We start from the raw sequence: 27612 nt of genomic DNA on the forward strand, positions 1-27612 counted from the left end.
ACAATCCGATTGGTGCAGATAAGTTTCCCTCTATCTAGATCAGATCAGATCGTTATCTTGAGCGATTATTCCCCCGTAATAAACTGGAACGCGTAACGGTGAGTGGGAGTTGATAGTTCTCGCATTCGGTTGTGGAGTTCGTATTCGTACTCTGTTTCACAACGTCAACTGAAGGAGCACAATGGCGGCACATACAGCTCTTGTTCGTTTTCGCAAAAGGATTGTATCATAGTTGTAAGAGTCAATAGTTGGAGAAATGGTAGAGAGTATGGAGTTGGGAAGGAATCCGAAATATCAAAGGACCAGCCTCCTTTGCATACGGGTTCGAGTTTTCCGATTTCTATTTAAACAAGAACAATTCTCCTCAAACGAAAATCAGACCACTCCGAGCTCATCAATTCTCTCTATTCTTCTAAGTCTTTACACTCTGACTCTTTCGAAACTCCAAAATGTCTTCCTCAGAACTGATTTCCTATGACGAGGCTCAGAACTCGGCCTTCGACAATGTCCTCCATCGAAAATCAAAAGAGTCAAAGGGCGGAATGCGAGCCATGATCAACAAAGACAACAGAGCCCATGCTGCAGCTGTCGACGAGTACTTTCAGTTCTGGGATAACAAAAAGGCTGAAGATGAAGTTGAGGCTGTAAGACAGGAGAGAACTGATAACTACGCCAGTTTGACAAGGCAGTAAGTTCCCCTTAGCTCTAGCCTTTTCCTGTTACTGACTTTTGAAATCTAGATACTATAACCTCGCAACCGATCTCTACGAGTACGGATGGTCTCAGTCTTTTCATTTCTGCCGGTTTGCCTACGGCGAGAATTTCAACCGTGCTATCGCTCGACACGAACACTATCTCGCTCATAACATCGGTATCAGACCTGGCATGAAAGTCCTAGACGTTGGCTGCGGTGTTGGTGGACCTGCTCGAGAAATCGTCAAGTTTACTGGTGCTCATGTCACTGGGTTGAATCTCAATGAGTATCAAGTCCAGCGGGCAACTATCTATGCTGAGAAGGAGGGACTCTCTGATAAGCTTAGGTTTGTCCAGGGAGACTTCATGGTAGGTTGATTCTGAGCGAGCCCACAGGGATATACTAACGCATCGAAGAAAATTCCCTTTCCAGATAACTCCTTCGACGCCGTCTACGCTATCGAAGCAACCGTCCACGCACCCTCCTTAGAAGGCGTCTACAGCGAAATCCGACGAGTCCTCAAACCCGGTGGTGTCTTTGGCGTCTACGAATGGCTCATGACAGATACCTACAACAACGACGATCTTGAACAGCGCCGTATCCGTCTGGACATCGAACAAGGTGACGGTATCGCCCAGATGTTCAAGATCGACCACGGTCTGTCTGCTATCCAAGCAGCTGGTTTCGAGCTTCTTCACCACGAGGATCTCGCAGCTACAGATGATGGAACAGCACCTTGGTACTGGCCTTTGGACAGTGATATGCGATATGCACAGACTATCGGTGATTTCTTTACGGTTTTGAGGATGAATAAGTGGGGAAGACTTGTGATGCATAATGTTATTGGGGCATTGGAAGCTTGTTGGATTGCGCCGAAGGGAACGAGGAAGACGGCGGATAGTCTTGGACAAGCGGCGGATGCGTTGGTTGAGGGTGGCAAGAGGAAGCTGTTTACACCTATGTATTTGATGGTTGGAAGAAAGCCGGAGGAGTCTGAGTAATAAGGAGGAAGCTAGGGTGGTCAACAGTTGTTAGATGGGATGGCACAGAGGGTCAAGGTACAGAGGAGCTTTTGATAGGGGGAAGATTATCGACAAGGGATGGGATATACCCAAAGAAATAATACATCGAAAAGTTAATATCAAGCTACGGACCCAAGCAAATATTTCATTATGAATCGCTCTTATTACTTTCGCCTCATGCATCCCCTTGAATCTCGATTGCTAAGCTCAGGGTAGCATCCACTATGTAACCGATAGGGCTGGCCGCATCATATCTCCATAGCAGTGAGCAAATACCCTGTAAAAGCCATAAGCGGACTTTACATCAGTCAGAAATATGTAATCCTCCAATATCCGCCCATTACAACATCTAAACCCGCAAGGTTCCATGTTATTAAGGTCCTCACGTGTTGAAAGCTTAGCCGTCTAGCTTATCGATAAGGCTTAGATCTCCAACGGTCCCCAATATCCACTGCCGAGAATCTCACCAAGCCTCCGAGACCGCGCGTCAATGACCAATTACCACGGGAAAGCTAGCTCCCGGGTGGGAACACTCATCCTATGACCCTGTGAATAGATTTCTGTAGGAATTTCTGAAGGCGCAGCTTGTCGGAAGATGAGGAATCCGAGCTGTGATCACTATGTGTTTTTTTTTACTGCCGTACGCGCGCTGAAATCTCGGGATAGCTCAGCGGGATCGGGGGGGCTGGGGCCGATGTGGGACAGGGCTGAATACGATCGTTTCAAAATGGGGAGCTTTATTCTCAAGAGTTGGCGATTAAAAATGTCAAAAAGATGGGATTAAAAAGACAGGGCTTGGTATTGCAGGTGATTACGACATTATTCTCTGGGCATTGAAGCTCACAGCTTGTTTAGGAGCAAATGATCATCAACGCCCAGCAAATGGAACCGGCCGTCTCACGTCATCATCATAGTCGTGGCGGTATAGCTTAGACCCTTTCGCATCACTCATCAGTGGCTGGCCACCCCTGCTTGCTCTCTGCAGCCCTTTTTTTTAATCCCCGTGGTCCCCCCTCTCATTCTTTTTCCTCCCCTCTCTCTGTTTTGCGAATCTAGCTGGAACACAAGCGATAAGAGCGTCACCGACGAAACGAAGCTGCTACGAGATACACGACAATTAATGAAAGACACGGAGATACGATATTTCACGATTGATTAGGACGATACGGCTGATAAGATTGCTATCTTATGAGTGGTTAGCTAATTGGAGCTCGATCGATATCGTGGCGTACCTTGCAGCTGAAACATAACAAACCCGATACGATACCCTAGATCCATCAAGCCACGATGTTGAAAAAGAAGGAAACCCTCACCATTATCACGCCCATCCCGGGCTTCATCCCCCGACAACTCGCCATCGATCTTCTTCACTCCCACGGTGAAATCATCACCGTCAATCCTCTCGTCCTGTCGCACAAGCCCATCCCCGCTCCCCGACATGCCGCCGCCGACGAGTACTACAGCACCTGGTACGAGATCACAGAGCGCATCCAGTACATCCCCGGCTTGGGAAAGATAGGATCTGGAAAGCTCACGTTTAATGGATGTTTCCATGATATGCCGTGGGGTATGCAGTCCCATATTTATATCCCGCTTGGTATCGACATGCGAAACAAGTACCGCATTATGGGGAATCAGCCGGGTATTGAACCACCGGAGCAACCTGAGCTTGGACTTGAACAACTCGGTGCACCGAAGGAAGGCCTTTATCTTCGAACTGATGTCGAGCTCAAGTGTAACATCACCTTGATGGGTTTCGTCAAGGCGGAGTCGAGAAAGGCTAGTGTTGATATGGTTAACCGTATGGTTAAGAAGGCGGAGTTGCTTGATGCTGGTCTTTTGAAGGCTATGTTTGAGGATGGAAAGCTGAAGACGTATAACCCTAATGATCGATCTGAGGCGAGTCAAGCGAGACAACAGGCTTTGAGACAGCAGACTATGACGGAGGGTCAGTTCGCTGCTGCTGCTGCTGCTGCTCCACCTGGTCCTGGACCCACGAGCCCAGGTCCTTCTTACGCTCAGCCCTATGCATATGCTCAACAGCAACAACAACCTCATCTCCAACCCCAACCTTCGCCAACATACCCCTACGCTCGTCCCGACGCCACCAACTCTCAATACCCCCAAAGCCCATACGGCTACCATCCAAGCCAAACACCTCCACCCAACGCCCAATACCAACAACAAGCACCACCCGTGCCCCCAAAAACCAACATCCAAAGCTTCCCCATGGAACTCCCCGGCGATTACTACCACCCGCAGCAATCACCAAACCTGCAACAACAGCCTAGCCCGGGGCATCCACCCAGCAACTATCGTAATTCCACGGGGTCGTATGACCCGCGATGGTCGCAGTCTAGCCCATCGGCTGCTGATTCGCATCGCGCGAGTATGTATTCGCAGTATTCGGCGGGATATACGTCGCCGGCGCCGGCGCAGCAAAGTTTTGCGGCAGAGTTACCGTCGCATAATGAAACGTCGGAGGAGCATAGGCATTGAGGGATGGGAATTGGATAAAAGTAGCCGGTCATTTTAGTGATGATACATGGGATAGGCGTTTGTTTGGGATTTTGGGATGGATTTGGTGCAGATACCTTTTGTGAGTAAGTCAGACTCATCTGTGAGGGTCAAGAGGATGTCTTGGAGAGAATATGCATGCAGTCTCTTTGAGTCTCTTGATCATGGTGTGGGTGATGAGAATACCCTTTTTTGGATAATATTGAACAATTTGCGATTGAAACACACTGGCCTGCGTGAGGATGACTGGTGATGAGTCCCAATGCCTCCGTGCAAATAGCTCCTTCGGGTGACACGAAGAAGTCAAGTAAACGAGATTCAGCTTCCATTACGATGCCAAACTATTATTCTCGCGCTAGTTTGATATTCTCGGGCAGATTTACGAAATGCGGCATTCGGGTTGTTGCCGGCGAGATAAGTCTACCTCTTTTCAGCCCTACGGACGGAGTTCACCACGGCGGACTTTGGTGGAGTCGGAATTCAACCAACATTCTTCGGCGACTTTGCCCACCAGAAACCAGCCCATTGAGTATGAATTTGTCGGTAGTAATGAACCGTAGAAACAATAGATTTGTAATAGAGATTGATGCATCGCTACAATTGAGACTGGGGAGGGTTCGAGGTGTTGATATAAGAAGCACCACATTACCCAAAGAGAGATGAATGACCAAGACTCAGAGCTTTTTCTTCCACCACCAATCCAACATATTCCCTTGATAGCTTCGGAACATTTTTTGATCTCAAAATGCCTCTCATACAGCCCAAAGTCGAGCCTCTGCCGCCTGGTATCGATCTTACCAACAAAATAGCCATCGTCACAGGCGCAACAGCCGGCATTGGTCTCGAACTCTCCCGCCAACTCCTCAATCTCAATCTATCGACTTTGATCCTTGCGGTTAGAAATATCCCCAAAGGTGAAGAAGTCCGAAAGACACTTTCGGCTATCAATCCCAAAGCTGTTGTCCAAGTGGTGAAGCTCGACACAACGGAGTACGCCAGTGTGAAGGCCTTCGCTGAGACGTTCAAGAGCAAGCATGGGAAACTTCACTTACTCATGTTAAACGCTGGTATAAGTGATATTAACTTCGAGCTTGTGCCGACGGGGCACGAAAAGAACTTTCAAGTTAATTACCTGTCTAATGTTCTCTTGACTTTGCTTCTTCTGCCTACTCTTGAGCAAACAGCTGAGCTTGAGGGGGCGCCGACACGCATTACATGGACAGGAAGTCGCATGCATTGGCAAACAAGTCTCGCTAGCAAAGTTCCCCTCAAGGAAAATGAAGGCATATTTGAACACTTTGACGCACCGGGTGTCATTCCCCCTCTCACCCGCTACGGCGACATAAAGCTCCTCGTTCTTCTCTTCCAACACGAACTCGCCAATCGCTACCCTCCCAAGAAAGTCATAATCAACCACTTCTGCCCTGGTATGGTCGATACATCTATAACGGATATTCTCCCTGTTTACATCCGCCTTCCAGCGCTGTTGCTCAAAGCTCTGCGTGCGAGGTCGGTCGACAAGGCAGGATGGATCGGATTACATGCTGCGATTGTGGTGGGTGACGAAACGCATGGGCAGTTGTTGGGGGATAAGAAAGTTGCGGATTTGGGTGATTTTGTACCCTCGAAGGAAGGGGTGAGGGTTAGGAAGTTGTTGTGGCAGGAGACTGTTAAGGAGATGAGAGGGTTGACCCAAGTGCCTTCTTGGATGGAGTGACAATCAGATGCATGAATAGTAAAGTCGCAGTATGAAAGCGAATTCTCATTGATCACTGCGCCTAGCATCGCTTTGGTTACTCTCAATAAGCCAACGCTCCGCCTCCCTTCAGAATGGCACCTATTTGTTATCCCAAAACTCCCCGAACAAAGTAGGCAACTGTTGTACCCGTGACGCAGCGTAGACTTCTAGCCTTTTGAGGCCGCCTTCGGCCTCGAAGCGAATCAAACATGATCTGGAAAACAACTGCCACATGGTGATCATTCGTACGTACTGGAGGAGCCAAAACATCGTTTTCAGATGCTCCTGCGTGTCGTCTCGACCCTCCCATTTTCTTATCTTTCTGTTGACATACCATTGATTATCTTCTTTGAAAACTCCGTCAGAAACAGATCCAGACACACACGTGTGGGTTCCACTGAACCATAACAAAGGGAGTACACGGCGCCAGACAGGATCGGCTCTATCATCAGCTGGCAGTATTCGTCCGAAGTATACATCGCTTCCCCAGCGGATGGAGTGCATAAGGTGGCCGGGGGAGGTGACGAGCAAGTTGAGGCCTCCAAATGAGTATTCCAGAATATGATGTTGTCCGACAGTGGTTGGCGAGGGCGCAAAGATGGCGTCTGACGATTCATCCTCGTCACTGTGGCCAGATGGTTTCTCGTCCTCAAAGAGTGTGATAAAAAGAGTGTTTCTGACTAGTGACGCATCGATTACAAAGCTCGCGCTTTGGTCATCCCGGATCCATGAGAAGATCATGTTCAGAAGGTCGCTTTGGGCGATGATGTCAACATTATCACATCTCCAGTCAGGATTCGAAGCTTTCATGGCCTGGAAGACGACCGCAAACGGGTGGTTAGGGTGCTTTTGCAAGAACGGGACCCTCTTGCACTGTCCTGGAACGTAAGAAGGCTCTTGGTAGTGGGATCTCTTGTGGACACTAATAGGATCAGGGATGTTATCGACCTGTAACTGTCAGCCCGGTTTCTTTCAAGGTAAGTTGAATCTTGAGCCGCACGAGTTCCAGTTCAAACTCTTCCTTGTCATCGTCGGTCCAGGAGTAAACCACGTTGCGTTCATCGAGGCGTTGCTCAGGAAATGACAGATAATCCGGCCGGATACTGTTGAAAGAGACGCTGAGTAAATGAAAGGCATTATCAATATTCTGTGGTCCTGCATGGTTAGACATTTTGGATTGTGCCTAGAAGTGACTGGTGATGTGTGGAGTGATATTGAAAGAATGTTAGTTGATGCGTGCAGAGATGTAGATGTATAAACAATCTAGAGGAAGCGTCGATCTCTGTTTGAGATTCACACTTCAACCAAACTGTGAAATATACAGGAAGTAATAGCTGCCAGTAGCTACTGCTATTGGTATTGGATGCCCATCAAGTTGGTCATTCTTTCTGTTTCATCATCAACCCTTCTCCCCAAGTGTAAGGTACCTGACCAGCCTGATCAAGTTCAGCTCATCTCTCACCATCTTCACTCTCTTGATCATCATCAATGAACATTCGCTTTTAGCATATCTACACGCATCAAGCCAACATTCTAAATATGCATGCCAAGTGAAAGAAGCGATGGTATTTCAAGAGAGGTAAATGCAAAGTGCCACAATACGATGACACAGGTACTTAGACCACAGGGCTAAAATCCAGGGCGCTTATTCTATGTAATAAAAGGTTTTAGGTAAATTAGCCTAAATTTAGAGAGCTCTCTGAGATATTTACCTTAGCATCCTCTTTTAGAGTCTAAAGCTTTCTTGCTCTCTAGCGGAAGCCTCGGAAAATTCTCCCATGATCATACAACCCCCCCGGTCGTTGGTTATACGGAGCCGAGGAAATCGTCAGGCCTAGATTTCAATAGTCTACTGCTGCATGTAGCTTATTTTACAAGGTCTGGGGTCTTCAGCTGTGTTGTAGTTGACGGATTGAGTCCTTATTGGACCGGACATAAGTGTGCATTTAATAGTCTCTTCGCTTACGGGATTTGTTGATGTTTGCTGTTGGCTTGGCATTTATAACCCTGGGGATCGGGCCAGCGCATTCAATATTGGGATTTTTGTAGAATAGCTTAGAGACGAGAAGAATGATCTGATTTCTGCTGTGTATATAAATCTAAGTCATTGAGTATGAATGTTCTTTATTTTCTGTGAATGCTATTCTGTTTTATCTGGTAAAATGGTTGCATTCAAGTCCATCCTCTTTCTCCTCGCCTTTGGCACAGAGGCCCTCGGTGTAACAACCGATGTCATCTGTCAAAGCAAATATGGCACAAAGAGTGTCGCTTCGAACAAAACCCCACGGGCTACTACTACTGTAAAGAATCAGATTACGGTTATTAAGAAGGTCATTCGGAAAGTCAATGTTGTTGTAGTGCCCAAGGCCAAGACTACAACCGAGACGGAGATTGTGATTGAGAGGACTACGACAAGTGCTGATTCTGATGTCGAGACTGCGACTGAGACCGAGACTGGTGAGTTTATGGAAGTAGAAGCGAGCGATTTGAGTGGTGCTGATTGTTTAGATGTGCAAATCACGAATCGGGTTATGATGCTCACGCGAACTTCGACATCGGTATCTTCAACAACCACGACGAAGTACACCACCAGCACCATCCCCGCACCAGCTGGCTTCGTTCCCATAAAAGAAGTCCAAGGATACGTCGCCAGAGTCAAAGCCCGAGGTCCCTTACCCAGAGCTGCCGCCGAGTATCTCCAGCGCGTCGATTGCGTCAAGAAGATTCCCTCCACTACGACCAAGACCAAAACTACCACGGTCAAGGGAGCGAGAATTACTCTCAAGCCTAAGACTGTTACGAAGAAAACCACGATTGTTGTTACTATCACGGTGACGGAACATGGACCTCAGGTTACGGAGACGGAGACTGAGACTTTTACTACGATGAGGGTTAACCTTGCTCAGAGGACTCAGACTCAGACAATTCCCGAGACTGGTAAGTGCCCAGGCTTATAACCTGCAGTACTCATACTAATATGCTCAGTCACCATCGAATCTATCGTCCCAGCCGATCCCTTCTACGCCGCCTGCTCCTCCAACAATCTCGCAAGCACCGCCAACGGCGGCAAGAGAATCGCCGACTTTTCCGCCTGGACCGCCAACAGACCCATTTCCGTCTCCGGTTTGACTAGCGCGTATGCATGCTGTGTTGAATGCCAGAAGAAACAGAATTGCTTGATGAGTCGGTCAAGTGCTCGTGGTGCATCGTGTTGGTTGTACTTGGCACCCAGTGATGATGCTTGTTCGGCGCAGATTAACTGGTTGACTTATCGCACTGATAGTGGTGTGAGCGTGGAGTGGACTTATAGTAATGGACCTTGTGGGAGGGCTGTTAATGGGAGAGAGTCATCGTGATCATCGCATCTGAGCTTGGCATCAGAATCATAGTTATGGCTGAAGTGGTCACCATACATAGGAAGCAGTCTGGAAACAAAACATAAATTATATAGATAAGTAACAAATATTAGAATGTAACCATTATATCAACTCGTATAAGTACCGTCACAGCCATTGAGGTGCTCTGTCACTACTCAATCAGAACTTGCTTCTCCTTCTTCAGGCTCTCAACAAAGCTAATCGACACATTGAGAGTCTGAGCGACAACATCAGGAGGAGTCAAAGCAAGCCACTGAGTCAAGGAGATATCGGCAACGCGATCAGACTTGTAGACTTCAATCCAGATGAGATCCTCATCTTCAGAGGTGTTCTCGATGTAGTGCCTACTCAGCATCAGTATCATCTTCACAAACAAGAGTGAGTGACTTACCCAGAGTTGTCAGGAAACGCAGCAGTATCACCCGCCGAAAAGTCAAAAGTCCTCGCCGCCGCATTCCCAATAAAGACCGTCGCCCTCGCCTTACCCTGATGGAAGTACAACCACTCCTCTGCATTAGGATGCCAATGCAACTCCCTTAAACCACCTGGCTTCAGGGTAACGAACGTCGCAGCGAGGGTCTTGGACGCTGGGAAGTTTGTTGAATCGATCTTCCAGAACTTACCGCCAGTGCCGCCAATCTTTTCAGGATCGTGCTGGAACGTGCGGTACACAAAGGAGCTGTTTCCCGAGAGTTTGCCGGCGGGACCGTCGGTTACGTTGTGCTTGGTGGGCGTGCCGGGGAGGATGTAGGGGTTGGGGGATGTGACGTTTTCGAAGACGGAGGCGTTGACGCCGAAGTTCTTGGCGAGGATGTCTTTGGGGGTGTGGTTGATCCAGTCGTCGACCATGAAGGTGGTGCTGTCTTGTGTTAGTGTGTTGTGAAATCTGGGTAGGTGACTTACCCAATCTTGTCAAAGTCGGCTTCGTCAAAGACTAGGAGATACTCATTCTCATCGGCGAGACCTTGGACGGTATGAGCAGCGCCCTTGGGGAAGTACCAGATGTCGCCGTAATTGAGGACTTCTTCCTGATATCGCCCAAATTCATCAACAGCAGAGATGAGGACGGAGCCATTATACACAATGCCCCATTCGGCCTGCTCAAGTCAGTCTCTTATCAATTGAGGTGGAAGTATTAGACTTACGACTTTATGCCAGTGAAGTTCTCGAATGGCGCCCTTGACGAGATGCTGCTGAGCACCAGAGATGTCATGGCTGGACGGCAGATCTTGGATGACCTGTTCACGGACCCAACCACCCTTTAAGAGACGGGTCTTGGAGTCGGAGAAACTCCATTTGAGATTGGGAACAACGCCGTTGTCAGTGGGCTGTTGACCAAGGTTGTCTGGGTTCTGGAGATCAAGCTCCTTGTTTGTGCCCCCTAGTCACTAAGTAAGTATGTGATGAGAGTAAGAGAGCATCAGATATTTGGTAGCTTACCTAGAAGAACAGCACCCTTGCCCTTTCCATCATAAGGTTGGCCTTTGTCAAAGCCGGGTTGTTGAGTGTCCTTTGGAGCTGCAGCAACGATGTTCGACCCAAGGCATAAAGCCAGGGCAGAAGAGAAGAACGACGCGCCCTTCATGGTAGCGATAACACTTTAGTTCAAATACGAACAAGCTGAAGAAGGGGAGTGATGAGAGGATGGATGAAGAAGGGAGAAAGATAGGGACTTCTGTCTCACCGGCGACGTCTTATACCCTCAACAACACAAACTTCATCACGACATCATGCAAACAGATACATCCATCAAACTGGGAAATTACGAGAGACGTAGCTGAATGGCAATCACACCCTAAACACTTACACAAATGACACTACGATAAGTCGCGCTGTCTGAAAGAAACAATGATCGGCATAGCTGCATGAAGCCATCAAGGAAATTGCAGTACGAATTCCGACTGCAAATGGCGTTTGCTTACCCTGAACACAGCCATTTGAAGGTTCAGAAGACATCGAGTAATAGCTCTTATGTGACCGTAATTATGCATTTTGAGATCTCGCCTGAATGGATCATTAAGTCTCATGAATATTTCGAGCGAATAAATTCTGTAAATATCTTCTGGCTCAAAAAATTTAGTTGTTATTCGGAACAATGTCTTGATCTTTGTCTGGTGTAACCCTCTCTTCCGCACGCACCCATCACAGCCAAGCGATACTGATGATCGACAATCCGCCTGCCAAGACGGATATAAGCGTGATGGCGGGCCAGGATTAATGTAGATCTGGGGTTGACGACATTATTAGTGGATTTAACGTGATCGATGCGCCTGTTTTAGTGCGGCTCAACATGGGTTTGGACGAACCAGAGCCCCACGCTATAAGCATAGATTTATGGTAATTGATAGTGCTGTAAATGTCGGCTTTCGGAACGTTTCTGATTATCGCAGGCCCCATCATTTGATGTGAGCTCATGTTCACGGTATTGCAATATTTAGTCAGTATACGTGCGAAAGCCAAGATGCTCGTATAGTTCATTCTGTAGTGTCTGGGTATCGCAGCTCGGAATGGCTCGCCGCGAAACCAACGGCCCCTCGGTGCGGTTGCCCTCGCAGCCTTGCAAGGATTACAGTCGCAATCCAGACTAACAAGACGTCTTCCCAGACAGTCAAAGCACTTTGAAGATCTCTCACAGATCCAGCCTAGGAATAAAACAAACGTATAAGTCATTTCCCAAAAGAGATGTTTAGTCTATCACCCCCACCGGTATTTCCAACTGCCGGGGACTCGTGTCAGGGGTAGTTCAGCGCGCCCGAGCTACTGGGCCAAGGCTGATGTTATTGCCTTACGGATGGAGTAATTCCGCACTATGACATTGTGAATGCAAGGCTGTCTTAGTTATAATGGTTAATACCACGCGATACTGATGCCATTCGTTAGAGCCGTTGATCCAAATATCCCGGATATGTGGGATGGAACAGTGTAGGAACCTTATCCTGGGTTAAGCTTGACCTCAATGAGTGCAAAGAAATGCAACAGACTGGAAAATCTATCCGACATCGCCTTTTAAGCTGAAGAGTGGGACTTTGGACGGGTCTGAAGTTCTTGTTGTGATGTTCGTTTTGATGCGTGAAGCTGCCTGTCATTCCTGTGCTGCGAGTAGCTGCTCAGCCGCTCTCCGACTGAAGCAACGGACACTCAACCATAGTCGGCCATGCCAACAGCTCAAACACGATGTGATCGAGCACCTTAGTCCATGCAAGTCTCAGCTTAAGGTAACCCTGAGAGAATGCAATGCTCCCAACAGGGTAAGTGAGTGACGCTGCTCTGCGAGATTGACAACCATCAGGGGGCATCACCGACAACCCACCACTATCATCCCACGGACGATCGGGAGGTCGGTAATTCAGCCATTCTCCTCCGAGAAGATGGACAATAAATTTTGGTTAGACTTGTGCAGATCGGTGATGTAGTTACCGGATAGTTCAGTTCCGCTGCGCGTTTGTATGTCCTCCTTGCCAGCACATCAACCAAGCTAGACAAGATCAGTCAAGGCTGAGGAGGAAAACGTCCTGGGAAGGAAATTGTGATAGCCGTGACAGAAGAAAACTCATCGTGAGATTCAATTGTGTCTTTGTGAGGCTTGATGATACAATTCTTGAGAGTGATGTCGATGAGGGAGACGAACACCTGGAATCAGGAGATCGAAGTGAGAAACAGAGGAGTCCAAGAAAGGGTTGTCAAGGAGAAAGAATCTGAGTATATAACACCTTGAAAACTCCCTCAAACTTTCTCAATCATCCACTCGCATCATCAACTTGCTCACTTCCCATCAACACAACTGAGCTTCATCTACAATGCCCTCTCTCATCTCCATCACGGCCCTCTTAGGTGCCCTGGCCTCCCAGGTCTCGGCATCTCCCGCCAACATCGCCAAGCGAGGACTCAGTCTTCCTCCTTTGATCCCCAAGATCCCAGGAGTAACTGAGCCTCTGGCTGACAACGCTCCTCCTCTGCCCATTCTCCAGCTTCCTACTCCTCCATTGGACAGCCCCCCTTTCAAGGTCTCCAACATCAAGCCCAAGAAGATTGGATACTTCTGGACTGGTGCTGGTGATAACAAGCATGCCGATTTCTTGGTTACTGCTAGTCTTGATGATGTAAGTTCGCCGAGTTCACACTGGGAGGGAAATAAGCTAACAGACTAGGACACCTTTGGTGAAATCATCGACATCACTGATGTCAACACCAGCGGTAACTCACCCCACCATCTAGGCACCTCCCTTGATGGCAAGACCCTCGTTGGAGGCGGTCTTCTTTCTCTTCTAAAGACCCAAGACACCGCTTTCTACTTCGACACTTCGGACCCATACCATCCCAAGTTCGACCACAGCAACCGCGGTATTCTCGGTTCCATCGTCGATGAGATCCGCGCCAAGCCTGACGGCGGTTTCTTCATCACCTACATGGGCAGTGCCGTCGGTACATCGCCCGGCCGATTGATCGAGACTGATGCCAATGGTAACATCATCCATGAGTGGCCTGAGGATGTTGAGGGTACTCTTAACATTCTTGGAGAGCAGTTCTCTCCTCATGGTTTGAGTGTAGACTTTGATAAGAACATCATTCTCACTTCTGACTTTGTTGTTCCGATCACGATTCTCAAGCCGACTCTGGGTATTAAGAAGGCTGATACTCTTCGCCTTTGGGATCTCAAGTCTCGCAAGATCATCTCTACTATCACTATTCCTAACGTGAGTTGCCCGAGTCAAGACCGGAATACAGCTAACAGTCACAGGGCCAAGGTATTCAGGACGTCAAGTTCATTCCCGGTAACAAGGAGAGTGCCGCTCTAGCTACGTCAGTCCCCCTTAACGCTCAGCATTCGTCACTCCAGATACTAACTCACGTCTACAGTGCTGTTGGTCCCGGCCAAGTCTGGATCATCTACCCCTTCCGCAAAGACTCCAAGGGCAACCAAGGTGTTGCCGAACTCCTCTACGATCTCGGCGACAAAGCCAAGGACTCCCTCGCCATTTACTCCGACATCACCGACGACGGAAAATTCGCTTACTTCACCATCACGCTCGGCAACCACATCGCCGCTCTCGACATCTCTGACCTCGATAACGTCAAGCGTCTTGATGATCCTGATGAGGAGCAGCCCATCATTGGACCTCACTATGTCAAGATTTCTCCTGATAAGAAGAACCTGCTCGTTACTGGCTACTTTGTTCAAGGTGGAGCTGTAAGTTCTCATTTCTAGACTTGATGAGTTTGTGCTAATGTTTGTAGATCTCTATTGTCAACACTCCTGCTGATTACAAGGGTCACTGGATTGACATCAACGATGACGGATCGCTTAGCTTCAACCGCACCATTGACTTTGAGAAGATCTTTACCAAGACTCGTGGTGGTGCGCGACCGCACAGTGCTGTCATCTTTGATCTCACTGATCCTAAGAACCCTATCTACTATTAGAGCTTGTCTTTGGAGAGGTGCTCCAAGTTTGAAGTAGTTCTTGGCATACATTCTGTGTTGAGAACGCACTCGGAGAACGACACAAGCTCTTGGGTTTAATGACTGTTAGTTGGATGATGGACTGTATATTTTTGTTCCTTCGTACCTCTATGAGGTTTTCATTTAGTGGCCTGACGTGTTTGCCTTTATATTCTATTTAGTTCAACATGACCAATAATTTGTTCCTTGCTTTCACAAGACTTCCCTTTACTTCATTGTCCTGTCCTTGTTCCTTCTCAACCTTCATCATCACAGCCTTTATTCTGAACCCCAACTCTCGCTGAAACAATTTAACCATAAAGCTTAATCAATGGGCCGTTTGTGTATAGAATCTCTTGGCGCATATCCATTCGAGAAGCTTCCCATCAATCATGTCTGTCAACGCCACACCATCCTCGTCCACGAAGGTGACGACAACTAGAGAGCGCATCGCACTGACTACTCCATTCTCGCCGCCCAGTAGTTGTCAGCCCAGTTGGAATAGAACGAGCTTGGTTTGGACTCAGGATGGCACCTTCACATATCTCGTTCTAGTGTCAGTATCTCCAACTTCATGCTACCCCTCTGGCTGGGAGAGCAGCGAGGCTGAGTCTCTATTCACCTTTAGTCCAGCTGTCTGTCCTTCTGGCTGGGACTATTGGAAAATGGCTCGTTCTGGCGACTCTCCAGCGGTCTCAACAGCATACTGCTGTGAAAGGTTCCACCCCTGAGGTTCCTGCGCCCCCGAGAGCAAGGAGACTAATAGAGCCATTTAGCGGATTCACTTTTAATCCTTATGATCGAGGTGGCTATGTTGCCAACGGCTTCTTTACTAGCGGTTGTGGACGATGGGTCCAGACGACGACAGGCATATCCCAAGGCGATGGCACAGCGATTGCAATGCTGTCTGGCTTATCCAACTACCAAGATTCTAGCGCAATGGATGGGACTTTCATGGTTCATCAAGCCTGGGAAATATCCTGGGGCTCATCTGAGAGGTCTGATCTCACGCCAATGCCTCTCACGTTGACTGATGGTGAGAGGGTATCGTCTTGGAAACCAGGCGAGACACTTCCCGACGACAGCCGCCCAACTGAAAGTTTTGATCAGAGCCAAGGGTATATCAGCAGCTCTGCGGTGTGGTTTCTGATGGTCGGAATTCCCATCATAGTGTTTGTGCTGATTGCGGGTTGCTGCTGGGTGTGTATTAGGCGGAGGATTAGAGAAGGGAGGATTAGAGTTGCAGCAGTGGCAGCTTCTCCCCTGACACAGGCTAGTGATAGACGTTCTTCTGTGACGCTTGTTTCGTAAGGTCATGGGTTGAAATAGAGTGAGGAAGTCATAGACAGGGGCGATGAGGAGGTGGGAGTACCGATGATAACCCGAGGTCTTGCAGTCACATAAGTTTTGTAAAAAAGAAAAGTCAAGGTAATACTATATATGATAGTGTTTATAAGAGAAATAAATAGAACCAGATCTGAAGATATCATGGTAGGCTTGTCGTTTGACTGCTGCTCGATGGTTTATCCTCATGTGTCGTGCCCTCAGCTACTGGCCACATTCTGCGACCATCAAACTTATCATTTGCAATCCACTCCTTGTTCTCCCCCATATGCGTCACATTCATCATCGGCGGTATTAGTGACTCAGACCCCTCTGGCAGAGCTTTGAGCCGCATAATCGATGTATCATATGCATACAAGCTCAAAAGAATACAGCCACCATTCTTAGGAGGATCAAGAACATAAGCGCCTCCGTAGCTGCTCTGCCGATTATCTTCATCATCTGGACAAGAATAAGCAGCATTCCAGCCATCCAAACAAAGATCATGATTCCAATCATCTTCAGAGAAGGAGAACGGCTCTTTATCTCCGCAGCCGCTCTGATCAGGCGCCCATTTGGCCGACACGATAACTGTGTAGCCATCTTCTTCTAGAGCCACGTTCTGACCGAATGTGTTATCGGGGTCAAGCGTGTAGCTAGAGTCGCAGAATGATCCTACAACTTGCCGTGCTTCGTCTTTGGTGAATTCCAGATAGTCCGGATCTCTTTCGTAACAATAGGCTTCAGCTTCGTTGATGGCTGTGTTGGTAGGATATGATGTGGTAGTTTCCGATGGCTCTGTGGTGGTTGACTCTCCAAATGTTGTCGTCGCCTTCGGGTATGAAGTGGTGATAAAGGAAATGCCCTTAATAGTGACCGAGATAGTACTGCCGACATAGGAGGGAAGAATAACAGCCGAGGTTCCTCGCATCTTGGTCTTTGACGCTGACTCGACATCGGGGATGGAGTAAGCGGTTCTATCAACGGTAGCATATCCGTCGTTGACGGGGTATGGTGTTGAACTGACGATCACACTTGCTGAAAAGGTTGTCTTGTACGTGGATCCCAAGTTTCCGAGGGCGTTGTTCTCATCACCAAAGTCATCACCATAGTCGACAGGGGTGAGAGGACAAGAGGCTCCTGTGGTTGTAGCTGTTGCCGTGAGGAAACAGCCTGTGATGACTTCAGTCGATGTAGTTGTGCATGAGGAAGACTCGCAAGATACCCAGTAGTCGGTTACTTGAGAAGTTGTGCAGTCGCAGCCGAGATATGTGTTGCAAACAGTGGCACAGGGCTTTGTCGTGCAGACTTGATGACATTCAGTGTTTGTCTCTGTAGCGCAGTCCTCATCTTCATCGTCATCATCATCTTCATCGTCATCATCATCTTCATCGTCGTCGTTGTCGTCGTTGTCGTCGTTGTCATCATCATTGTTCTTCTCACATCCAGGGCCAACACAGTTTCCTCCTGGCCCAGGACATCCTCCACCAATGCACCCAATCGAGCTACCACCACTTCCTCCACCACCTCCGCCTGGGGAGCAACCGAACAAGCATGGCTTACCGCAGCCAGACTTGCAGATAGGCCCGGGAGGTCCAGCGGTGATGATGACACCTGGAGCGATCCCTGGCGGAGGTCCAATATCCACATCATCAGTGGGAAGGGGTCCAGGCTTGTAGGTGTAGGTAATGCCGTGGGTTGGTTCGGTTAATGTGACTGGGGGTGGGATAACACTACCGCGTACAGGCACAGATTTGGACGTTGACTCTGTCAGTATCACGTTGGACACGCCAATCTCCGAAGTTGTAAGAGGCGGTAGTGTGATCCTCACAGTGATAGTTGTTGTCCCATACTTGGTGACGCCGCTGGTAGTCTCCGGCCATGTCTCTTTGAAGGTCTCGGTGATGACAGGGAAACTGATCGTCGTCTTGGATGAGAGTGGCCATGGTGGGAGGATGAGAGTACAAGGTGGTTGACAGCCTGCTGTAGGGCTCTTGGAGTCCCAGATCTTTGGATCGATGTAGACAGCGTCTTTGTCACCATCGTTGCCTCCGTCATTGTCCCCATCTCCACCACTGTCACCGCTGCCACCTCCGCCATTGCCTCCATCGTTGCCGCCGCCATCACCACCACCGCCTCCACCACCACCGCCTCCACCACCACCGCCTCCACCACCACCGCCTCCACCAGTACCAGGCTCAACAGGAATAGGTCGGCCAGGCTTATCCGGTAGCTTCGGCGTCCAGTCGTGATTGTTGAGATACGCGTTAACCGCGCCCCCATCAAAGACAACAAGATAGTCAGCCTTTCTATCCCCATTGATGTCCGCGTAATGGACAGGGCCCTGGGGACTAACGCCTGCCGCGATAGTCCCCATATCATTCCACTTGCGTCCTTCACCAATCGGAATCTTGCCATTATTGCGATACCCTCGAGCGGCACCGCCATCATACTGAACGATGTAGTCTGCCTTCCCATCTCCTGTAAGATCCGCAAACCGGACCTTGCTGCCAGGCTCGCCAACACCAGTGGCTACAACGATACCCTCTTTCCAGATGCGGCCACCGTTCCTGGGCGGTATGTTCTTGTTGTTCTGCCAGTACTTGACTGCTCCGCCGTCGTAGAGGATGAGGAAGTCTGCGTAACCATCGCCATCAAGGTCTGCAAACTCAACCTTACTCCCTGGCTCACCGACACCTGGAGAAATAGTAATTCCATCCTGCCAGATGCGTCTATCCCCAGGATCTGGCAGGTTTCCGTTGTTGAGATACGCTTTGACAGCTCCTCCGCCGTAAATGATCAGGTAGTCAGCGCGCTTATCACCGTTGACATCGATGAACTCGATGCGTGAGTCGGAGAGATCCTCGTCAAAACCCGGCGCAATCTCGCCGATTGCTTCCCACTTGTTATCGCCCTTGTTGATCCAAGCCCTAGCTCGTCCTCTGGAGTCGACAGAGATTAGGTCATCTCTTCCTTCGCCTGTCAAGTCGGCGAAGCGGATGCTCTGACCTTTGGTTCCAGTGATACCAAGGTTCTTCCACATGCGGATGCTTCCATCATCGGCAACAGCAAGGAAGTCAGCCAAGCCATCACCGTCCATGTCGGCAAAGCGAATCATTTCGCCTGTGACGCCCTCTATGCCAGGTGCAATTGTGCCCAAGTCGTCCCAGTTACGGTCGCCTTCTTTCAGGGTGTTGCGGAACGCTTTTACAGCGCCGCCATCATATATGACAAGATAATCTACGCCGAGTTAGTATATCAGTACACCTATCGGAATACTCAAAACTCACCAGCCTTTCCATCGCCATCAATGTCTCGGATACTGGTCGAGTCTTGTGGTATGCCAGCTGGTCCAGGGGCGATAGTGGTTTCAGTCTCCCAGTTCTTCTTGCTGCTGTCCTTTCCATTGTTGTGCGTGTTACGCGCCCACTTGACAGCACCGCCCCCATACACAATAACATAGTCGGCATATCCGTCGCCATCAATGTCCTCAAACCGAACCTTGTCTCGAGATGCAAGACCGGTTGCCCATCTGGAATCGAGGGACTCGAATTTCTTTCCATTGTCCACGTTCTTCCAGACCTTTGCAGCGCCATCTTCATATAGAGCAATGAGATCTGCCTTGCCATCGTTATCCACATCGGCGAGACGGATCATGTCGCCTTTGATGGACTTCCAGTCTGGGTTGATATAACCGATACTCTTCCAGTCATTGGGCTTACCTCCGTTGATCCAGGCACGCATCTTACCATCCTTGTCAGCAAGGACGTAATCAGCGATACCATCGCCGTTCAGATCAGCCAAAATGACCTTTTCGCGTGAGGAATTCTCAGCAGAGCCTCTGATGGTTCCGACAGGCTCCCATGTCCGAAACCCTTCGAATACAGTTCCCTGTTTCTTCCAGATCTTACCTACAATCTCCTCTTGAGCGCCTCCTGTTCCTCCACCGACACCGAGACCAACACCAGGAAGTCCAGCAGCATCTATCTTGGTCGGGGCTTTCAACCAACCTCGTTTGTCAGCCTCGAGGATGGCATTCAGCCAAGCGTCGGCCATCTTCTCATAGCCACTGTCATTTGGGTGCTTCTCATCCGAAAGATCGCTTGCATTGATGTCTATTGGGACTTCGAGGATATGCTTTCCAGCCTTTTGTCTCTCCTCAATTATGGAAATGACTTGTGGATTGAAGCGGTCAGTGTTCTCTTGCATTCTGGGGTTGTTAGCCCATATGACAGGAGCAACAAGAACAGTGGTATCTGGAGCATTCTGAAAAAGCCCATCAATAATGGACGCTAACATATGAGGAGATCCCTCAAGGTCAACCTCCAGGTCCATATTGTTCGTACCGGCATGTACAAGAACAACGTTGGGGCGTGCTGCGATAGACAGCTTCCAGTACGTATTGATCTGCGCAAGGACCTTTCCACTGTGGCCTTCGTGGTCATTGTCTGCCATGCCAGTGGGAGGGTGCTTCAAGCTACCGACCATGTCTACTGAAGTACCGCGACCTATGAGTTTCTCACGGAGGCGGTTTCTGTAGCCTTTTTGGTCTTTTGAGCCGTTGCCTTTGGTGATTGAGTCTCCGAGGGGCAGTATGCGAAGACTAGGAAGTGCGGAAGCAAGTGGTGATATGAGTGCTATGAGCACCATCATCATCATGATGGCGCCCTGAAGCGTGAATGGCGGCATAAGGAGTGGTGTTATTGACAAGTTAAGAGATAGAGATAGATTGCTGTAGACTTTGATATGAATAGAATGACAATGTCATTGGTGATAAACATTAACTGACTTCGTCCCTTTCTTCTTATAAGTCGATTCTCATGACAGGAAGAAACATATCTATCTATCAGTCTTTCCATCAAAGATATCACGGCCCCCAACCCTCATTTACTTCGCCTCGGACACATCTATCTGCTTCATTAGTGCTGTTGATGAACAGTTGTTGGTTCCAGGATATTTGGCAACTTACTAAAAAGATGCAGGAGAAATGAGACGGAGGTTTCTTCTTTGGATTCTAAAATTGTCGATCGTGAGTCATATTCAGCTCTTGATTGGATTCTTTTGTTATCGTGAGCAAGTGTGCCCTGGTGGTTAAGTCGGCTGCGCCTTGTGTTGGTTGAGCATGGCATCCACCACACAACTTAGAGCTTGAAGGTTAGGTCTGTTGGTTCTGAAATACCTCGAAAACCCATGCGAGAGGATCCTACGGCGAAATTATTCAGAAATTTTGGGCATTCAAGGATGGATGTCCCTGTCAGAAATGCTCACAAGACTTGGAGCGCATTGCGCGCTTGGATGGCTATCGAAGATCAGCTTCGTTGAACCAAAATAGAGTAACATTCAACTCCAATGAGTTCAAAATTAGGGCCAATGGCACAACAAAAGTTGCCTCAATCACTGTGGACTCAGCAAAACAGGGCTTCTCTAGTATGCTTTTGCTGAGAACAGCCTACAATACTCATGCTTTCTCTTCAGCGACTCGTTACACCAGTTACGGTTGAATAGTGACTTTATTCACCCTGAAGAAGGAGAGCGCTTGTGGCAGCGAATGATGCCATTGATGCTGACCCCTTCCGCGCGGTAGACCGCGGTAAATAACGCGAGCATTGAGGGCCAAGACATGGGCCAGGACAGAGGACAAAAATAAGAAGTGGCTGCAGTTGGATCATGCAGGAACCTTTTGACGCCCCATTGTAAGAGACATGCCGTGCTTCTCTGATTGGAGGTAAAGCAAAGAGTCTGCCTTGTTACGACATGATGATATGATGCTGTTGGCTTTATTCCCAAGGCGACAGACTTCCGATGCTGTTGGTTTAAGCTTACAGGATAAAGGATCCTCGAATGTAACCTCACGGACCAGAAATAAACTGCCGATGTTATATGAAACGTCCGGGTTCGTGATGCGGCCCGGCTCCGTTGTTGCAGCCACCAATCACAGCACCACTTGAAGCGCTGCTGAAGATCTCAAGATCACAACCAACAACACGCCCACGCTATCTTTAACCCTTCCTTCGAGTGGCAGAAAAAGCCTCATGACCTGAATTTGACAAGGTACAACCAACAATGCAAGGCGCAATAGGGTCAATGAAACAACGCAACCAACAGCTCCCATCCGATGTGGCGATTATGCGAACTCGACCTTTGCACTGCGGTTCCTTCAGACTTGCTGCAATCAAGAAAAGACACCTGAGGTCTTCAATGAGTCTCGAGGTTTCAGTTATTACTATTCTATAACTATGTGTCCGTTGCCAATCTAGAAATTCTGGAACAGTTCTATGTCCCTCCTATCATTTACAATTTTGTTGAACCCTAATACAACCATTGAATATGCATGCAAAGCGTAATATGCCGGGCAGAGTTGCTTTGAGTTCAATCTCACTCCTCCTTTTATCACTACTACTTCTCCATTCCTCTTTCATCCCCTCCTTTCATCTATCGTCTTGGGATTCTCCTGTTGTCGGCCTTGACGACGACTTTCGTAACTCTCTACCCCTTGATCTTCTTGTCAAAAGGGAGGATGCGAAAATCGATGTCTTCAAGAAAGCCCTCGACAAGGGTAAAGGGCTCCTCTGCGATATGGGTAAGTCGCAAGAGGAACTCGAGGAGGAAAATGGAAAGTCAATGGAGTCACCATCCTACCTCCAGCAATCTGGCATAGAGGAGAGAGAAGGCTGGGAAATAGAGGGAGACCCACAGCCTAGCTTCAAGGACTATCTCGATGAAGCTCTGGCAGCTCTTGGAGTTTCCGATGATCTTCATCATCAAAGCTGGATTCACACATCGGGAGGAATCATCTCAACCACTAATCCGGGTGATTTGGCGAGCGGAACAAGCGGCCAGGTATGTCAGATACTCATTGCCGTGATTGGCTCTAGATTACAGGAGTCAGTCTACTGATGCCGCTCACAGGACACAGGTGCTTACTTTAGAAACTCTTTTGTTGTTAATCCTGGTGTCATAATTGCTGATGTCAATTATGCCGTCTCGGCCGCTACAGGAGGTAATGATGGCAAGATGACAGTTACTCATGTCAAAAAGGTGACGAACTTTTGCCCCGTACGATTCTTCCTGCTCTAAGCTGACAAGATGCCAGTGGAGTGATGCTACCTGGATGCAATGGGTAAGTACGCCGGGCCATTCTCAACCCTTTTCGGTATAAAGTCTTCAACATACTAACTCATCCTCATGATAGGATAGGGTCTGCACTGAAGCTGGCGGGGATGTCAATGATCTGAAGTACATTATTCGTTCCAAGATCGAGAATCACACCACTCTCGAGATAATACTCAAGGCCATCCTCTCCAGACACAATAGAAACCCAAGAAGAAACAAAAAGACGATCGGAACCTGGAGAAACAAAATAACCTTCACTGCTGCAAAAGAAAAAGAGGAGTTCCCCGCCATCCTTGGTAGCCCCAATGGAGCGGGGGCAGCTTTCATGTTGATCAACCACAAGAAACGGCTCGGGGTGAAGACTATCAAAAGGATCGACGTGTTTGTTCCGGAAGGTAGTTTTGAAGTTACTGAAACTGATGTCGAGGAGAAGCACGAGGAGTGGAATGTTATGATGTTGATGTATATTGTCAACCCTTGATGAGGCTACTATGTTGTTTGAAGAGATGGGCAATTGGGATACCTTATTGTGATAGATTTAGCCTAACGCTTTCTTTGAATCAACAAGCCTGGAATTTTACCCTCAGTTTACGATTACATCGTTGCAAGTATTGTATAACCTTACCTGTAGGGTTAGATTAGTGCTTGTTACAACTGTTGTTCTTCTTCATCTTGCATTGTTGATGCTTGTAGCCCTGTCACCAGCTTCTTTTGGCATATCGGTTTATTCATGTGCAAACACCGATTAGGTGCTGACTTGGAACTGCTACTTGTCTATATGCGAACTTGCTATGCGGTATCAGAAGAACATGGACAACTTGTATGGAACACGAGAGTCCTAATTTCATTTTTAGAAACATATTCGACTATAGGGGTCAATCATTCAACTGTTCCTCGGCTTCTACGCTGTGCTTCTTGGCGCTCATCCAGCTCTTCCTTCCATCTCTCTCTCAGTCCAGCTTTTATACTTGCAACCTCTTCACAAGGCAGGACACTTTCCCAGGCGAAGAAATAGAATGTATCATTTCCATACCAATGTTTGCCAACTGGTGAGTGCATGCCCAAAAGATACATCCTCCATGCGTCCCAGAATGCAAAGCCAAGAGGGCGGAACGAGTTGAACTTGACACCTTCAATTGGGGATGCACCACCGGTAGGATGATGGCGAGGTTTGCTGAGACCTTTGAAGATGGACATTCCGGGGGCGTCGTATCCCAGGTTCTCCTTGGTCCGGCCCCAGCTATAGTCCTCGGTTTTCTCAACGCGGGTGAAAGTACTGCCATCTTTACGATGGTGGGTAATCTTTGCAAACTGAGGGCTGAGGTTGGGTGGCGCTGTGATCCATCTCGTAAACCTGGGAGGGCTGGGTAACCGGTAGTATGTATCTTGTGTTAAATCCCCAAGTGTCTCCAGATAGTCCATCACAGATCTGACCTCTTCAGACGCCATAGCCGGGTTGCCTTCAACGGCATCGGCAAAGTCAGCAGCTTCCATGCGACCAAGTTTCTCAACATCTTCCGTCGACCATCCCAAGCTTTCCTTCTGGCCCTTCGTCTCGCCGATAAGCTGTAAAACCCACAGAGCACGGACAGCTCGCATCTCCTCTACCCATGTGGGTTGTCCCGCGTCAGTCACCTTGGCAGGTTCGCCCTCGAACACCTGATCCCAAGCCCGAATTCGTTTACCATCTGGGTCGGGTCTGTATAAGCTTGTGTATCGATTGTCTGGATTAACAAGATGTAGTGGTCTGAAGCCAGGATCTCGCACTCGTTCAAGACATGATGTCAAAAAGGCTTGAGCAAGAGCATTTATGTGGGCGACTGTTGCAACAACCGATCGAACGACCACCGTGGGAGGCGCCGCTACAGACATCATCTCACGGTCAACAAGTATAGGATCGGGATTGCTTCCCGAATCACCCAATGTCGATCGAGGGAAAAGCGACCGCAGGAACCGGATTTGTAGGTCGTAAAGGTTCCGAAAAGGGCGGGCTTTTGAGCGTACAAGTAAGACAGCACGCACAGCATTTGCAATCTCGGGTATAAGTATCGCGTTCGGACCAGAGAGTATAGCGTCAACGATGGTAACAGCATGATCGTTAAAGAGGCGCCATATGTGAGGGGATGCCTTCATCAGATCCCAAAGTGTGTCGAGGCCAGGAAGATTCTTGACGATGGGAAGCAAAACCTCTGGGGGCAATGTCTCCAAAGATGCTGCCTGTTGAAAACGTGGAGCAGTCATGGTATAAGAAGGCATATTGGCGATTCGGATGAGAGAGAAGGAATTTGAATGAGTGAAACCTGTCTGAGCGGGCGGGGAGGTGAGCGCTTAAACCAACAACCCCAATCCACGAAACACGCCAGCAACCAACAGCCCTACCCCTGTACTTTGTTGGCTGCACTCGCTCAAAAGTTGCACCCGGATTGGATTCTTGGCCGATCATGGCCTATTCTTTCCAACTCCACAGCTGATTGCATGGCATCTAGTGGTAGTAAGGGCAGGGTGATGAAGAAATGGGCGCCCGGGGGTGCGATGCCGCCCTGGACCAGTTTATAGCGCTCGCTAATGGTGGGGGACGCTATGGTCATAGGGGGTTTGCTGATGAAATGGCATTTCTTAAACTCGATGAAACAAACAGCCCTAAAAGAATGAATAAATATCAATAAGGAGTGGCATTGAGTTATTTAAGTTCATGCTCGAAGTGCTTGGCATTGCCAAGTTCAATTCCGGCGCACTCCTCTTACTGGCCTCCTGTTTCGGCATCTGAAGCACCGTACATAGCAGATGACGACGACGACAAGAACAAATTTTTAGGGACACCAATTACCAGGAATTTCCCTCCACTCTTTGATATTGGTCCATCATCTGAGGGTGTTCTGTTCCATTTGCCATCGAGAATCTCATCTCCAGAAGTCCAGGTCGGGACATTCATATCTTTAGTCAACGTCGGCAACTGTGATGTCAACGTTGAAGTGTCAGATCTATTCCAGTACACAGTCCAGGCTTCATGCAGCATCAAAGTACAGCCTAGTTCGGGACTGTCTGGAGTGGTATGAGCATCGGGACTGTGTGCCCAATGACCCTAATTCTTGGTCGAGTAAGGCCCAATCTCGGTCATTTAACGGAGTACAGCCACTTGAATTGACGTCCTGGCTGCTATTCGATCCCCATATACGAACACAGTAAATAAACACCTATTACAGCAACGAGCCATAGAAATCTCGGAAGTTGTTGTTAGCATGTCGTAGTATATCCAACCATTAGGACAGACTGCCGGATAAAAGTCAAAGCGACTTGTACAATAACATCCTCCCAACCAGATGGATAACATGACGACTCAGACGTTGAAAGGAGAGTTGGCTCCAGAGACTTTGGGCGGCCAGAAGGGAAGACGCTTGTATGGGCAAAGTTTGAGTCGCATCCACGGGGTTGTTCAAATGGAGTGGTGAGACTCAGAAGTTTTGTGACTGTAGACGCTATCACTTGTGTCCTTAACGTATGAAAAGAAGAACTTTCGCTCGTAGACTCGGTGTCAGTTGACATTGTTGTGACTGAAGGTAGATGCAGAGGAATTTGGACGAAGATGCTGCAGCGCAGGTGAGGTTGACTTTTAATAGTATATAGGATAGTGGCACAGTCGACATTCAGACGGGGTTCCCATGGTATTAACAAGATTGGAGGAGAATGCAGGCTAATCGACAACTAATATGTTTAGAGAATGTTACCTGAACCTGCTAAGATGATCCTTATTGTGGTTAAAATAGGGTACCTTTTAGTAGCTGCTAGAGCAGATATTTAAATTTAAAGCTTAGAGGTTGTATAAATATTAGGGGCTCTCTTAGTATATCCTGCAAGTGATAGAGAATTTGGTAATTAAGGTAAGGTACCTACTATACCAATACTATTCATTTATTAATATATTTGGCAAAAGGCACGGCCCAGCCTTACAGTATCTTCCCAGTTGGCTATGACTTATTAAGCCAAGCCGAGGTAGAACAAGAGTAGGATCCCTACTATTGCCTGAAATTATAAGCATTTTGGTCGCTTCTATTAACTGACCTTAATTATCGCTTACCAAGTTTAAGTTATAATACTAATATTCGCTGATCTTCTGTGTTTATATGGCTAGGATGCTGCTTATTTATATCTAGATAATAAAGATAATTAGCAAAGTAGCTATAGAGGCGAATATATTCTTAATCCTCCTAAGAATAATAGCTATCTTCTCTTAAGCCTATATATATATAATACATTAACTATGCGGCTTAAGGCTCTGCCTAAAGGGGCAGAGTCACTAATATTACTTATAATAAATATAACCTATATAGGTGAGAAGAAGTAGTGGGTTGCAAATAATAAGTCTGATGGCCGCCGAATATGGCTAGTAGC

At 48.2% G+C, this 27612-nt stretch overlaps 12 protein-coding genes across 12 annotated transcripts; 7 read left to right on the forward strand and 5 right to left on the reverse strand.

Moving 5' to 3' along the window:
* The first annotated feature begins 169 nt into the window (after window positions 1–169).
* FOIG_12358 (sterol 24-C-methyltransferase) lies at window positions 170–1895 on the forward strand. The gene is made up of 3 exons (XM_031213261.1): window positions 170–688; window positions 741–1062; window positions 1111–1895. Exons 1-3 carry the CDS (start codon window positions 450–452, stop codon window positions 1693–1695), a joined length of 1146 nt encoding a protein of 381 aa, XP_031057006.1. The 5' UTR covers window positions 170–449; the 3' UTR covers window positions 1696–1895.
* Window positions 1896–1953: 58 nt separating this feature from the next.
* Window positions 1954–4912, forward strand: FOIG_12359 (uncharacterized protein). Its single transcript, XM_031213262.1, has one exon. It carries the CDS (start codon window positions 3004–3006, stop codon window positions 4213–4215), a length of 1212 nt encoding a protein of 403 aa, XP_031057007.1. The 5' UTR covers window positions 1954–3003; the 3' UTR covers window positions 4216–4912.
* Window positions 4913–4978: 66 nt separating this feature from the next.
* Window positions 4979–5950, forward strand: FOIG_12360 (uncharacterized protein; the record flags this gene model as incomplete). Its single annotated transcript, XM_031213263.1, has 1 exon — window positions 4979–5950. One exon carries the CDS (start codon window positions 4979–4981, stop codon window positions 5948–5950), a length of 972 nt encoding a protein of 323 aa, XP_031057008.1.
* Window positions 5951–6246: 296 nt separating this feature from the next.
* Window positions 6247–7142, reverse strand: FOIG_12361 (uncharacterized protein; the record flags this gene model as incomplete). Its single annotated transcript, XM_031213264.1, has 3 exons — window positions 6247–6256; window positions 6306–6919; window positions 6972–7142. The coding sequence occupies 3 exons, from the start codon at window positions 7140–7142 to the stop codon at window positions 6247–6249; spliced, it is 795 nt and encodes a 264-aa protein (XP_031057009.1).
* Window positions 7143–8084: 942 nt separating this feature from the next.
* Window positions 8085–9460, forward strand: FOIG_12362 (uncharacterized protein). Its single transcript, XM_031213265.1, has 3 exons — window positions 8085–8428; window positions 8480–8908; window positions 8957–9460. Exons 1-3 carry the CDS (start codon window positions 8089–8091, stop codon window positions 9325–9327), a joined length of 1140 nt encoding a protein of 379 aa, XP_031057010.1. The 5' UTR covers window positions 8085–8088; the 3' UTR covers window positions 9328–9460.
* A 39-nt stretch (window positions 9461–9499) lies between these two features.
* Window positions 9500–10933, reverse strand: FOIG_12363 (uncharacterized protein; the record flags this gene model as incomplete). Its single annotated transcript, XM_031213266.1, has 5 exons — window positions 9500–9692; window positions 9740–10207; window positions 10252–10445; window positions 10494–10729; window positions 10789–10933. 5 exons carry the CDS (start codon window positions 10931–10933, stop codon window positions 9500–9502), a joined length of 1236 nt encoding a protein of 411 aa, XP_031057011.1.
* Window positions 10934–13145: 2212 nt separating this feature from the next.
* FOIG_12364 (uncharacterized protein) lies at window positions 13146–14769 on the forward strand (the record flags this gene model as incomplete). The annotated part of the gene is made up of 5 exons (XM_031213267.1): window positions 13146–13448; window positions 13497–14042; window positions 14087–14148; window positions 14206–14536; window positions 14584–14769. 5 exons carry the CDS (start codon window positions 13146–13148, stop codon window positions 14767–14769), a joined length of 1428 nt encoding a protein of 475 aa, XP_031057012.1.
* A 410-nt stretch (window positions 14770–15179) lies between these two features.
* Window positions 15180–16098, forward strand: FOIG_12365 (uncharacterized protein; the record flags this gene model as incomplete). The annotated part of the gene is made up of 2 exons (XM_031213268.1): window positions 15180–15505; window positions 15564–16098. 2 exons carry the CDS (start codon window positions 15180–15182, stop codon window positions 16096–16098), a joined length of 861 nt encoding a protein of 286 aa, XP_031057013.1.
* A 46-nt stretch (window positions 16099–16144) lies between these two features.
* FOIG_12366 (chitinase) lies at window positions 16145–20982 on the reverse strand. The gene is made up of 3 exons (XM_031213269.1): window positions 19401–20982; window positions 18292–19350; window positions 16145–18246 (listed from the first exon to the last, which is right to left on the reverse strand). The coding sequence occupies exons 1-3, from the start codon at window positions 20797–20799 to the stop codon at window positions 16274–16276; spliced, it is 4431 nt and encodes a 1476-aa protein (XP_031057014.1). The 5' UTR covers window positions 20800–20982; the 3' UTR covers window positions 16145–16273.
* A 1063-nt stretch (window positions 20983–22045) lies between these two features.
* On the forward strand, window positions 22046–23911 carry FOIG_12367 (uncharacterized protein). Its single transcript, XM_031213270.1, has 4 exons — window positions 22046–22950; window positions 23020–23148; window positions 23204–23230; window positions 23303–23911. Exons 1-4 carry the CDS (start codon window positions 22438–22440, stop codon window positions 23702–23704), a joined length of 1071 nt encoding a protein of 356 aa, XP_031057015.1. The 5' UTR covers window positions 22046–22437; the 3' UTR covers window positions 23705–23911.
* Window positions 23912–23916: 5 nt separating this feature from the next.
* On the reverse strand, window positions 23917–25561 carry FOIG_12368 (uncharacterized protein). Its single transcript, XM_031213271.1, has one exon. It carries the CDS (start codon window positions 25477–25479, stop codon window positions 24103–24105), a length of 1377 nt encoding a protein of 458 aa, XP_031057016.1. The 5' UTR covers window positions 25480–25561; the 3' UTR covers window positions 23917–24102.
* A 402-nt stretch (window positions 25562–25963) lies between these two features.
* Window positions 25964–26155, reverse strand: FOIG_12369 (uncharacterized protein; the record flags this gene model as incomplete). The annotated part of the gene is made up of 1 exon (XM_031213272.1): window positions 25964–26155. One exon carries the CDS (start codon window positions 26153–26155, stop codon window positions 25964–25966), a length of 192 nt encoding a protein of 63 aa, XP_031057017.1.
* Window positions 26156–27612: the final 1457 nt, after the last annotated feature.

This window comes from Fusarium odoratissimum, assembly GCF_000260195.1.
Source record: "Fusarium odoratissimum NRRL 54006 unplaced genomic scaffold supercont1.26, whole genome shotgun sequence".
NCBI lineage: Eukaryota > Fungi > Ascomycota > Sordariomycetes > Hypocreales > Nectriaceae > Fusarium > Fusarium odoratissimum.